This window comes from Hermetia illucens, chromosome 4, assembly GCF_905115235.1.
Source record: "Hermetia illucens chromosome 4, iHerIll2.2.curated.20191125, whole genome shotgun sequence".
In the NCBI taxonomy this organism is placed as follows: Eukaryota; Metazoa; Arthropoda; class Insecta; order Diptera; family Stratiomyidae; genus Hermetia; species Hermetia illucens.
The window spans coordinates 82,740,572-82,755,098 of record NC_051852.1 but is presented as its reverse complement, the minus strand read 5'-3'; the positions used below and the strand labels follow the sequence as shown (position 1 = coordinate 82,755,098).

The 14,527-nt window shown below is 41.0% G+C and overlaps 1 protein-coding gene across 1 annotated transcript in view; it reads left to right on the top strand.

Moving 5' to 3' along the window:
- The window catches only part of LOC119653382, a 43,123-nt gene extending 29,114 nt beyond the window's left edge, over positions 1–14,009 (top strand). The window contains exons 4-7 of the mRNA XM_038057929.1: positions 12,926–13,073; positions 13,153–13,353; positions 13,419–13,638; positions 13,718–14,009. Of these exons, the coding sequence (XP_037913857.1) occupies positions 12,926–13,073; positions 13,153–13,353; positions 13,419–13,638; positions 13,718–13,944 (796 nt within the window). The 3' untranslated portion in view covers positions 13,945–14,009. The remainder of the gene's footprint in view (positions 1–12,925; positions 13,074–13,152; positions 13,354–13,418; positions 13,639–13,717) is intronic.
- Positions 14,010–14,527: the final 518 nt, after the last annotated feature.

The window sequence follows — 14,527 nt, the reverse complement described above, 5'->3', positions numbered from 1 at the left end:
ATGGACCAGGTATAGCAGATTAATGGTGAGTGAAAATTTTACTGTTGATAATCACATTTAAATTTTCAAATGCGTTTTTCTCGAAACTGCATCTTGAAAATCGGCTGCCACCATAGCTCAAAATCTATCCAACCAAATTCAAATTTCCACGACTTCTTTAATACATACTTCTACGGTCCGCAAACTAGGATAATTGCAATCGGATGGGTAGTTTTTTTTTTATTCATAAAAAAAGCCGTAAAAAACACCAAAATCCAAAAAATTAAGTTTAAAAGCCCACCAAAAATTTACCTTTTAATATTTTCTAATTATCCTAGTTTGCGGACCGTGGAATATTGCCCACATTAAAATGCCGTTTAGTTTTTTTTCCGGAGATGAACACAGCGCCCTCCAGCGTGGCAGCAGAAAAACATTTTTTTGGAGATGGGTGCACAAATTGACACGTATTCCGAAAACTGAAAAATTTATCACATATACTAGAGATATCAATAAACATATGGTGAAAAAATCGCGTTTCTATCTTTATCCAGTCCTCCAAAATAATTTTTCAAAAAAAGGCAAAAAAAAACGGCCTTCACATGGGATGACCCCCTTAAGCGGACAAAACATACGCGACGAATAAACCTTTTTAAGGTTTAAGGTTAATGTTTGTCTGTCTGTCACACGCACTTTTCTCAGAAACGGTTGTATCAATTGGCACGAAATTTGGTGAAAAGGTGGAAACTGTGGATCCCCAGACATGCAGTGAGTGATATCCTTCTACGTTGAGTTTTAGGGGATGTAAAAGAGTTTTCACCGAATATAGTCATGTAAGGTATCAAATGAAACGTCTCGGTTAGTACTTTTCGAAGCTGGTCTTAGTTTTGTGATTTCTTGGAAAGCCGGGGAGTGGGAGGGGTGGAAAGTGATGATTTCTTTAACGGACCCATTCTCAGAAACTACCCAACCGAAAAATCTGAAAAAATCCATGAAGCTGCCTCTATATGGTGCCCACGCCTCAAAATACTCTCTATATCGATATCTGTGCAAATTAAATTAATAATAGTATATTATATTAGAGTTGTAAAAGTAGGTAGCTGTATAAAGTATTATATGAAGCATATTATCCCCGAGCTTAATCAAAATCATACTATTGGTAACAAAGTTAGAGTAGCTCAAAGTTGTCTCTAACGCATAAATTTACAACCCGAAGTACTAAATCTGACATGCTAAACGCATATATATAACGGGCTACGTACAAATGGGATAGTTCTACGCTCAAATATACTCACAGAAGAAGCAAACAAAACCTTTCATACCTGAAGCGCCCAGCTTCCGGTTTCCCGACTTGTTCATTTTATCTTTCTAGATGATGTGCTCTAGTTACCCCTGGAAAGATTTCTAGATCTATCCAAAGTAAACAAAGGATGGTAGGTGGCTGGGATGGCGTGTGGAGAGGAAAACTCAGCAACAAAATGTTCGTTGACGTGATACGATGATAACAGAGAGCATTCTTGAATGTTTTCAAGTTCATGAAGGACATGTGAAATTGGTTATATTAATTTGATTGATTTGAAAAAGTGCGAACTGTGAACTCTCACGCTGTAGTGAGTTACATCATTCCGAATCGAATTTAGAGGGGGGGGGGGGGGGGGGGGGAGCACCATACATGCAAAAGGGGGTGTAAATTATTTCTTCACCACATATAGTCATGTGGGGTATCAAATGAAAGGTCTCGATTAGTACTTTCCGAAGTCGGTCGTAGTTTTGACATTTGCTAGAAAGGTGGGGATAGCGGGGGGTCGAAAGTGATCATCTCTTACACGAACTCATTCTTAGATACTGCCCCACCGAAAAATTTGAAAACAATCAAAAGGCTGCCACTATATTGTGCCTAGGCTCCGAAATACCCTCCATATCGATATCTGTTTAGACAAAGCTAATAATAGTATTGTATATTACTATAATTTTTAGTAATTGACTGCAAAACTCCCCTTAAGCTCATCGTAGAATTTTGCAGCAATGTTGACTATAACATAGAACATGATCCTTCCTGGTGGAAATCGCACTATTAGTAACAAAGGTATAGAAGTTGAAAGTGGATAACACGTGCTAAGTATAATACTAATGGGACAAATGTCCACTCAAATGTTTTTATAAAGGATATACACTAAACCTTTCATACCTGAAGCGTCCACCTTCCGGTTTCCCGACTTGTTTATATTTTTCGCTGCAAAGTTTGCAGCGTTTGCGCTGCACTTTGTTGTTTGTGCCTCTGGGTAGAAAGTCAGGCAATAAGCTTGAAACTATTTCAATATGAAAATCATGCAAATTAGTTGTTTTCCATCACTCTGGTTGTTGTAAAGAAAATATGCATAATTCAGCATTGCCAAGTTTTTTGTAACATCTCAACGTTTTGTGGATGAGTGGATAATAGGATAACATCTGATCCTGGGGGTCAACTCCCTTCATGTTATTGATGTATTCAACGATAAGTTCTAGTTTTTCCTTTTTCTGGCCTCTTTATTTCTCATTTTTACGAGTTTGGCTCCATGGTCAAAACGTCTCCATTGTCTCTCCATTTGCAGCAACAGATTCCTTCATTCGTATACATGCAAACCATTTCCTCCTTTGATAACTTTTTTGTTGGGTGCAATATATATTTTGATTAAGTAGCTGTGTGATGGATTTAAAAAAGTTATCTATGTACAAGGCGTGTCCTTTGCCCATTAATTTGACAACAATTTTGGAGGCATGTCCCCGTCCACTTACATCAATATCTTTCGCCCCTCCATGTACATGAATTTTATGTACTAAAGCATTTGGTTCGGCTAGCACATATAATTTGATACCATATTTATGGCGTTTTCCTTTAAGGAATTGCCTTCATGCCAGCTGCCCGTCCAAGAACCATGCTCTCCTCAATGGTAAGCTCGCGAGATGGGTAACATATTTCGTTCATTTTATGATTGAAATAATGTATTGTATCTTAGGTTGAATTGAACTGAACTCCTTTCTCTTTGGAAGTGAAGGCAGCGTAGTAGAACCAAGTACCAATCTCGACTCATGAACTTGCGGAACAATAAATTGATCCTATTGACTGAAATTAATCCCATCAGAAATTTTTTTTTTTCTTATTCAGCCTTTGTCCCGTTCACAAGCGGGGTCGGTTCGTCGTGATCGGTTTCGCCATTTGGATCTATCGAATGTCTGATCTGAGTGCAATCTCGAGACTTTCAAATCCCCATCCAACGTATCAAGCCACCGTTGTTTAGGCCTGGCTTTTGGTCGTTTATCATCGACTTCGATATTCACACCAATCTTGGCAAGTGAATTTTCGTTAGCGCGAATTGCGTGACCATACCATCGAAGACGCCTCTTTGCAACTTTTCCACAATCGGTGCAACCCCGTAACGATCGCGGATATCCTCATTTCGGATGTGATCTAAACGTGTGACGCCACTAGTCCAACGTAACATCTTCGTCTTCATTACCGCAAGATGCCGTTCATTGTCTTTTATAGTCGGCCACTCAGAACCATAGAGAGTGACAGGACGGACAACATTGCGGTTAATTTTCGATTTGAGACGTTCGTTGATACGTCGATCACAAAGAACACCAGTTGTGGAACGCCACTTCATCCACGTTGCGTTAATGCGTGAAGCAATTTCATAACGCAGTTCTCCATTGGCTGATAGCGTTGATCCGAGGTATTTAAATCGCTCAGTTCTGGGCAGATCACTGCCGCTGGCAGTGATTGTGCCTATTTCATGGGGATCGGTCGTCAAAAATTCAGTTTTGTTTAAATTCAATCTGAGACCGTGTTGCATGTGACCATCATTCCATTTTTGGACAAGTTGCTCGAGATCATTTTTGCTATCAGATGCTAGGAAAACATCATCTGCATAAAGCAGTGTGTGGGGCGTTGGACGTTGGATACCCCGTGTGACGGTGTCCATAACAAGAACAAAGAGGAATGGTTAGAGGGCACTTCCTTGATGAACACCAACAGAGACACGAAGCGGTTTTGATACACCCGCCATACTTCGAACTTTACTTTTCGGATCGCGGTAGAGCAATTGAACCCAGCGCACGAGTTCTTCTGGCACTAAGTGTTGCCGTAAAGCATACCAGATGAGTTCGTGTGGCACACGGTGAATGCAGAAATGCAATGTAAAGAGGGCGATGTTTTTCCAGGAGTAACCGTGCAGCGTGTATTGCGTCAGCAGGTCCGCAGTTTTTGACAAATCCGGTTTGATTCACAGTTATTTCAACGATTTGCTATTAACATAGTATGCTGGTCCCAAACCCACGTAAAGGAGGAGGGTTTGAGGCAACGTACTCTGTACTATCCTCAGTAAAACAAAAATAAAATGCTGAGATCAGGGAAAGAAATAAATAGAGTATAGTTGTAGTTATTCTACTATGCTAAATCCTACCTGATCTCTCTTGGTGACAGGCCCCGCGACAGGTCGACCAAGAAAATGCATATAATGTCGTTACAAACATGATGATCGGATTGAGTCATCAGAAAAATTAAACCAATGAAAATTTTCATCTCATTATCATTCCATTTTGATATTCTTGAATGAACTCCTAACGACTCAAATAAAACATAACTGGAATAATCAATGAAAATTACCATGTTGAGTTGCATTACTTTCCTTCAAAAGTTCAATGTCGATAAGCACAGCATCTAACCTGCTTTGAACATTTGAAGTGGTGGTGCTACTATTGCTGCCAGGAATCAGTGAAGAGGTCACAGGTTCGTCATCAGATCAGTCAGTGTTTTCATGAAAAAAACTATTCTCAACCTCTTACTACTAAATGTTAATAAAAAAAAACACTTACGTGGAGTTGAAAAACAGAAACTATACTGGAGCTCAAATTTACCATTATCAATCGTCGAAACAACAAAGATTAAACGAAACCCAACCAGAAGGTAATAGTTTGGAAGCAAGAAGGAATGGGTACTCACAGAATACTGCAAACTTAATACTGTCTCAGAAATATCAATGGTAGGAGCAAACTGAATCTGTCGAAAGTTCAAATCCGCCTTCTTGACGATACATCCCTTCCCGAGGAGAAGAGGTAGACGACAATACATCTACTCAGGCAGCACGTGCGTGGACAGCACTCCAGAGAAAAGTATATATACTCACGCCACGTATGCGCGATCAGCAGTGAACACTTAGGTACATCAATTTGCTTGCTGCCACCGGCCATGGCGTTTTTGATTTGTTGTGTCTCTTTAATAAAAAGGCTAATTTTTCTTGAAGGCGTGGAAACGTGCCACTCTCCACCTCCAAGTGGTGACCGCTGGGAGCTTTTTCTTAACGAAAAGCTGCAGGCGAGGAAGGATGAAAGGCAAGTCTCCCGCGCCTAAAAACGGGACAAGTTGTACCAATTGGTCTTCCAGGGCTGACAACCCTACACGGAAAACAAACCGTTACGAAGCCACAAAAGGAGCCCCGGACTGGACTGACAACACAACGACGAGCCCGGCAACGTAAACGGAATAACAATTTGCGCAAGGGAGGACAGGGGGACAGCTTTTAGGGATATCAAATGGATGGGCATCGGCGCAAAAGCGGGATGTCTCTGGCGTGTTAAGTTAAGTCCACGTTACGGCCACCGGTCAAATGCGGACTCTTCAGGCGTAACTCACAGGCCGAACTGAACGTGAATGGCGGGCTTAAGGAAATACTCGACGCATATGCATATATGACTATGCACATGTACGCATTTGAAGGTGTGCGTGCATGGGCGTGTTTATGTACACGAAGGACCCCACGTACTTGTGTAGCGCGATCAGACCCGAGTCTGCCAGGGACTCATCTGAAGTGGCTCTGCCACGAAGCCTCATCGGAGGTTATCTGGTACCATGGGAACCGGGATGGCCTTCTGAGAGCATATGCTCCGGGAGAACTCCTGGAGGATGTGTTCTCCGCCCGGTTATTTGCGGTTGGCCCCCTAGTGACGGGCGGAGCTCCTCGGAGCTCAAGCGTGGAGTTGCGCTGTACAACTCGGGTGCCGGGCCCCTTAGTTATGGCAGAGGTGTTAGATAGGCCTCGCATCCACTGGTATGAATGCTGAGCCTGCACTCAGTATAAACCAGTACCGCTGTGCCAGTCGTGGTGGGGCTCTGATTGTGGTCCCAAATTCAATCCGTCAGAATCGATAGGAAGAGCACCGGGGAAACCAACAGGCTCCCAAAAGACGAAAAGTCGTGTCGTCCACGTAGATGAAAAATAGTACCCCAAACACTAATGCCAGGAAGGGTGTCGATCTCCAATCAAAAAGGATGTAACAGTTAAATGAGCGTTACCCAAAAAAGGCGAAAAAGAGAAAGGAGGGAATAAGGATCCGCATTAAGGTTATCATTATTTCTAGCACTGATGGTATATCCTACGCAATCATACTAAGGAACGTGAAAACTGACCTCGACCTTAAGGACTTGGGGAGGAAATATCAGCAGCTCTATCTTTGGAACCTTAGAGTAAAGAGCAGACTCAGAGGATTTCCCGCGCTGGTAAACGTGTTGGCTTTCATTCAGTGGGTGCGACCTTAGCGCTTTCTCGCCAATGTGACGCTCTCTCTCCAGACATTTCAGCGAAAATGATGTTAAGCTGATTTGTCTAAAGTGCTTTGGATTTGAATAGTCTTCTTTCCTATGCTTAGGTATGAAGACTACCTTAACCTTCTGCCAAGAGGTAGGCATGTAGCACACAGCAATACATCCTCGAAAAATATTTCTTAGAAGTTGCTCTATATGCTCCCTACCTTCCTTTAGCAACCCTGAATAAATTACATCCATGTCAGGTGGTACGAGGTATCCGAAGGATAGTATAGCAGCTCTTGCCTCATAATCATAGGGACGCACAATACACTTGCGGTCGCCAGACCGGCTAAAGCAATAAAAGCTTCTCTCCTTTAGGATTACATTTCCTACTACCCCAACAAATATGCTGAACGTTCGCGTCACAACCTATTAACATTTCAACACCACTTGATTCTGTATACACTACCAGATCCCTAAGTTCTTGCCTCGGTGGAGGTCGTAGGCTAAGTAAGCAGAAGGTCCGGAGGCACCGAAAGGAGATCTCTGCAGGAGACGACGACGAGAGGAAAGTCGAAAACTTTCACAGGCAAGTCAAAAATTCCCTTGGCGAGAATACTGCGGTGTTCGCTGAAACTATACAATGTAAGGTTTTAGACGAAGGCACTTCTAAAGCAGAAATCTGCACTGCCTTAGTAAAGCAGTTTAAGGTACATGACTTACAGGAGACATTAATTGTAAACTTCAGAAAGGCGTATGGAGATACACAGTTAACACCCATTCGACTACTAGCAGAGGCAGCGTGCAAACTGCTAGATGTTGGGAAGGTCCGTATTGGATGTGTAGTGTGCCTTCTTTTGAAGCAAATCTTTTTGAGGAGGTACTTCTGGTGTCTCTTGAATGAACATCTGTCGAGAACATAAACAGGTGCTATTTGTCCGATACAGAAGGTGCAGTGGGAAAATGAGGTTGATCCAAACCAACCTCAATCATTGTCGCTTAAGGCCTGCTCTTGCAGACCATTTATGAAATGGAGATGCAAGTGGCCATAATAAGCGAACCTCCTATTACTCTACTAATAATATAACAAGTGGGCATATGATGAGCAACCCATATAGCATATATAAGGCAGTCTAACATACAACAGAATTCGTGAGGGCACAGATAGGCGGAATATATATACGTCTGCAGCTGCTATGGTCCTCGAAGCCTGTCTCTGGTTAAGTTCGAGCACATGATGGACAAATTGGTCTTGGACGCGAAGGGACGGAGACCACCTGTGGCGTTGAGGTATGGGCCCACAAAATGTCGAAAAAACTGTTTCAAGCAACTCTTCGCAGATATAAATCTATGGGGAAGCACCTACATTGTTGCGATGAGAAGCTTCATCCCCGCAAATTACATGTCCCGATCTTCTCCTGAAAATTACGGTTTATTTCCTCAGGAGGGCAAGTCAGCAGCGGCCCCAGAACCTTTAGATGTGGAGGTAATGCCTGCAGTAATGACGCAAAAAGTACTGGAGATTTACAGTAGGTTGGGATGCAACAAAACACCAGGCCTTCACGATCTACCAAACAAAGTCCATAGGCTGACTGTTAAGTCGAGGACGGACATATTTTTGGAGTTGTTTGAAGCATCCCTGATATTTTTCCTGAAACATGGAAACCCCCAAGCCTACTATTGTGGCGTAAAGTTAGCAAACCTCCTGGTGAACCATCCTCCTACAGATTCATACTATACACATACCCAACTATGGGAAAAACGCTAGAGCGAATAATTTATAATAGATTGCTCCAGGTTGTAGATGGTCATTTCAGCTTCCACGGAGCCAGATTAACCATCGATGCCATTAAAATGGTTACTGACGTAGCTGAAAATGCGATGTACGGAGGGAGAAGTACTAGCAAGTATTGCGCAGTTTTTGCTCTCGATGTGCAAAATACATTCAATTCGACCAGTTGGAATCTAATAAAAAGGCCTCTGGCGAGGATTGGTGTACTTAGTTATTGAGCTATTTTCTCCGCAGGTTCTGTGTAGGACTAAGGATCGAAGTGTCGTAAGGAAACGAAAGTTCATATCAGAATCATCACCTCAAAATCAACAATCAAACACCTTTGAGGGATGATAGAAGGTTTAACTAAGTTTAACTTCAAGCAGTATTAGCAAGATGTTTCCATTAAGACATTGAATGTCAACATAGTCCTGGCAAGAATGATGCCAAATGTTGGGAGCCGGCGATACTTATAACGAGAGTAGTAAGCTCTATACAGCTTTATGTATGTACAGTTTAGGGAACTGCCCTCTTTGACATATGCAATGTTCATAAGTGCAGTTTATAGGAGGACCGGCTTAACAGTGGGCTGTGTCCTTAGAACCGTCTCCGACAAAGCGGCCTATGCGGATGCCGATCGACATTTTAGCCGATGAGATAACACGTATCACACGTAACACGTAGATTTATTACCAGCATCAAGGTGTGGAGACAGAGAAGCCATCGTAAAGTAAACTATGATCTCACGCAATTACTCACGGGACATGACGTATATTGTAAATACTTGTACGGAATTAAGTGGGGAATCCACATAATAAGGCCTTTTTTCCCATTCACTTTTGGTATTTTTTTAGTGGGAAGAATTATTTGGAATTCAATCAAATTTGGACATTATATTCGGTAGCCAAAAATAAAAGAGTTATACGAAAATATTCCGCTGAAGGTAGTAACTATAGTCCTCCAACTGCGGGATGTGGAAACACATTTGAAAAATAATTGTTTAAAAAATCCCCTTTCGGATATGAAGACATTTACCACTGTTAATTACGAACAAAATTCAAATATAGCAAACACACATGCACTCATATAAAGTACTGACGTACTGGATCCTGAGCCTTTACCCGATAATCGCTTAGTTCTACGCCTATAAAATCTAAAGGACCACAAATTTCGCTTTGACATTTCTGCAGCATATTTTGGGATAGTAATAGCGAAGTCGATTTCGAAAACCTCCTAATGTGGTTTCCACCCTTAAATTCGACACCTGAAGTAATTGTCCTCACTGTAATGATTTTTCAGGGGACCCAGAACATATCGTCTCTCATTGTAAGGCGGATTTAATGCAGGTTGAGAACGACAGAGGAGCGGTTGTGAATGCAGTCGATGGGCGAAGAAAGAGGCTTGAACCATGATCAAACCCGCGACGTAATACTTTGCTGTGGTTGCATAAGGAAGAAGTCAGAAGTTAGGGAAAAATAGCACGCACGGTGGACCATACAAATGTACAGTACCTTTTAAAGATTCGCACCACCCGAAAAAGCATGTTAGTTTTCATTTAGCGGGTACCCATCTTGCGATTGTCACGCTTAACCAATCTCTCCACACATTTTAGCGATAATGATGGTAAGTTAGTTTGCCTGAAGTTCTTTCGGTTTGAAAACGGCTTTAACCTACGCGACAAGGTTCCTTAGTTCTTGCGTCGATGAAAGGCACTGAGAATTATAGGGAGATAGGTTACTATGACGTTTCTCCTTTTATCAGTAATTCGGTATTGTTTCAGCATGGGGGTCGCCTTATTCTCCTGTTTTATTACGCCGTAGGCACTAAGCAAGGCCTACAATATCCACGACTTCGGATTCGATTTGATTGTAAAAAGTCACTGTTAAAGTCAAAGTTTGCGACTACTTACCGCTTGGAAAGTGGAAATCCTTAGCTTCTATCTTTTTCACATTCTTTCCTGAAAAAGACCACTCACCTTGAGAGCGATAATTGGAGAGGTATTTGCGTACACCTTGCTGCCATACATATATTAGCTGAAGTAATCCTGGAATACATAAAAAAATCTCGAAAGAGTGATTTTTCTATCGATTATTTTGGATCTTTCCCGACCGATCACGTTAACACTTGTGGGCTCCTTGTGGCACAGTATACTAAGTTTCGATCCCCACTCAATTTTGGAGAAATTAGTGGGTCTTATGGGAGCAACATATGATAGCGAAAAATATCACGTGGCATATCAAGTCCGGTAGAGTTCCATTCTTTTGTTCTCGTTATCGATTAGGTCTTTTATGCTGCTTTAACTGGAGAAGGTAAAGGTATTCAACTACATTAATGACATCTGCTTGCTCCCTTGTCGAATCCTGGACCTTAGTCAAATAGTTTTGAATTTGGAATAAAACAAGGACTGTCGAATTGGAGATTAATGCCAACAAAAAACTAAAACTTTCATTCAGACATATCATGGGGCTCATCCTATCTGCAGTGATTTCCAGAGTACCCTTGGTATGGAACAATTTGTCACTCCAACACCACCACAACCGAATGACACCTAATTTGACGTCAATCAATACATGCCTTCCTTGCTTTGTTCAAAATCTGTAAATACAGCTATCTCAACACCAAAATCAATTTGAAAGTCTTCTCTCTGTACTTTAGGAACAGCACATGGAAAATGATTCACAGCATTGTGTCTACGTGTGTATGAGGTGGATGAGAAGCAGAGCCCCTGAGCACTCATACACTAGTTGTCCATTGATTTGTTTATGTATCGCAAGATATCCGTTAGTAGATATGATGCTACCCGTTGCAGTTGAAGCACATTAGCACCAAAAATCTTACGTCTGATGTGGATCCTGCTTCCTTATAACAGAATGAACAGAATTCTTATTCTGAACATATGCCCAACTAGTGAATTATGACCAGTCAAAGTGCCCCCAATACTCCTGAAAAATTTTCCTGCTTTTCAGCAGGATAAATTTTGCAGTATGTTTATTTGGTTCTAACAGGAAAAGTTTGGTGTGTGTAGCAGCAATAAGGGTCTGCCTGCCATTATAGAAAGCTTGTTCTCAGTTTTTGGTAGCAGCATTAGTCAATGGTACTAACATTCCAATTGTTGGTTCCGGTCCGGGAATGGGGAAAATTGAACCCTCTTTTGCTAAAGCATCTGAGATTTCATTTCCCTTTACACCACAATGACCAGGTACATTCCTGAACGATATTTGAAGTATTCACAGGACTGCCCAACGCCCTCAAAGCAGCATCGCTACAGATTGCGATGTACGATCGTCAATCACCCAGGTTGCTACCCTTGGGTTCGCATACTCTTCGGCCTGAAAGACCGTTGTATATTATCGCAATGGAAAAGCCCACTTCTCGTTTTTATTCGAGAGGTAGACTTTTGCTCCACAGCCCCAACCCCCATGTCTGCCTAAACAGCCCACCAACTGTGAGAACTTGTTTCATCTTTACCTCTCCATGTTTGTTCCAAAGAAGCTTCTTGTCTCGAATAACCCCCAGATATTTCACTTCTTCGGGGAGTTGAGGCGTTGCACCCCTCATCTCTGCAAGGCAAATACCATACTGTTTCCTTCATTTTGAAAATAATACCGTTGTGGTTTTATTTGGATTTACTGAAAGTCAATGCCTGAGGCACTGGTCAATCACCGTTCCGAGAGCTCGACCAACAACTAGACCGGTCACATCACACAAGTGGCTACAGCATACTTCCTTGGGGGCAGCTTTTCGTCGCTTCCGTGGTTAAGTAGCATTCAACACACATTTCTGCACACAGGAATCTCTGTGTTACCATAGTATAGATCCACTTGATTAGAGTTTCATCAACACCATTCTCTTTGGCGGCATCACAGAGCTTTTGGAAAGGCCCACCACGTATTCGCTTTTGTGTTGCATCCTTTATCTTTGAAACCTTAGAGTAAAGATCAGATTCGGAGGATTTCCCGCGCTGGTAAGAGTGTTGGCTTTCATTCAGTGGATGCGACCTTAGCGCGGTCTCGCCAATCTGACGCTCTCTCTCCAGACATTTCAGCGAAAATGATGTGAAGCTGATTTGTCTAAGGTGCTTTGGATTTGAATAGTCTTGAATAGGTATGAAGACTACCTTAACCTTTTGTCAAGAGGTAGCCATGTAGCACACAGCAATACATCCTCGAAAAATATGCTCTAAGTGCTTACTACCTTCCTTTAGCAACGTTGAATAAGTTCCATCCATGTCAGGTGGTACGAGGTATCCGAAGGATAGTATAGCAGCTCTTGCCTCATAATCGTAGGGACGCACAATACACTTGCGGTCACCAGACCGGCTAAAGCAATAAAAGCTTCTCTCCTTTAGAATTACATTTCCTACTACCCCAACAAATATGCTGAACGTTCGCGTCACAACCTATTAACATTTCAACACCACTTGATTCTGTATACAGAACCAGATCCCTAAGTTCTTGCCTCGGTGGAGGTCATAGGCTAAGTAAGCAGAGGCAATTATGACCTTTCTCCTCTTGCCATTAAACTAGTATTGCAAGTTGACCACAACTTGGTCCTGTGTTTGTGAAAGATTTTTGAAATATATATGTATAATCAATCTTAACCGTTTTCTATGACAGATTTGCTGACTACCTCAATATCAAAATGCCAAACAATGGAGAACTGTCTTCAGCGTCGAGAACAACAAGTTTACCTTCTATTGTAGAAAGTGATGCACAGATGCAAAAGTCTCAAAGCGCAAATAATTTGACCACTGCAAACTCTAACGTAAGTAGCAATTTTGAATATTTGAAAATGATATGGCAGTGTGAGTGCGGAGTAAATTAATCAGTTTTTTATTTTCCAGCCACATTCAGATGCCAATGCTGCAACTAGTGGGGAGCCTGAAAGTTGCGAAAATGGGAAAATAAGTGATAGTGACAAAAATGCTGACGAATCGTTAACATTCTCAACGTTATCTAGTCTCAAATCTGATTCAATTGATTTGGATGAATTGAATTTCGAATTCGATTACGAGCCGAATGAAAAGGATCGAAATTTAGTCCAGGTACAATTGCTCAAAAGTTTAATATGAACATATGAATCCTTGAATAATCCCGCTTCATTTTTTAGAAAATATTGAAAGCTCGAAAAAACTTAGATGTAGCGCTTAAGCTCATTAAATCTAAACCTAGCAGTATAAATATTAATCAACTATCAGATATCAAAATCACAGAAATTGTATTAACACCACCGAATCCAAAAGTGCCATCACGGTCCACTATTAAAACTAGGAGAACTTTTCCTGCCATGCAAACTGGGCGCAGGTCATCTATTGGAAGTTCCACAGAAAGTGAGTCTAGAATTCAATCTGTTTCGATCTTTCCTTAATAAATTTGTTTCTTCTTTCCTTAATAAATTTGTTTTCTTAGGTCCAGCGAAGTTTTCTCCACAAACACCAAAAACATTACCAAAGAACAGAATAATAAAACGTGAAAGCTTTAAATCTTCAGAAAAAACAAATACGCCATCAAAATCGACGACGCCGCTGCGCAGAACATCAAGTGGAACTAATCTGAGACCAAACACTAACAATTTAACCAAAGGACATGTTACCAAAAGTAATGCAACTAAATTTAATATGTCAAAGAAACTGTGAAATCTATAAATTGTCAAATTTATATATTTATGCAAATATGAAATACATATTCAGTTAACATTCAACATTTGTGAAATTAAATATAATTTCCCTAACTTTGTATTATCTTTTTGGTAATATTTTTTTTTTTATTTTCTTATGAAAAATGACGAAAATATTTTGTTTAATTGTTGTATTTATAAATCTATTATATTATTAATCTATCAGACTAACAAATTGTGATTGACAACATTGTTGAATAACGTAAAATGATTGAATACTTATTTTATTTTCAAAGGTGAACCTATTTTTTTATTGTAAATATCTCAAAACAGGAACGGTGCAAAGGAATAATTTTATTCTCAAATACATGAATATCTTTATGAGTAAATTGCAAAGTTTTAAGATATTCATTATCATCATCATCAACGGCAACGGCATCTTAGGCAGGGTCTGCCTCGTCTTCTTTTTCTACCATAGATATTGCCCTTATAGACTTTCCGGGTGGGATCATCCTCATCCATACGGATTAAGTGACCCACCCACCGTAACTTATTGAGCCGGATTTTATCCACAACCGGACGGTCATGGTATCGCTCATAGA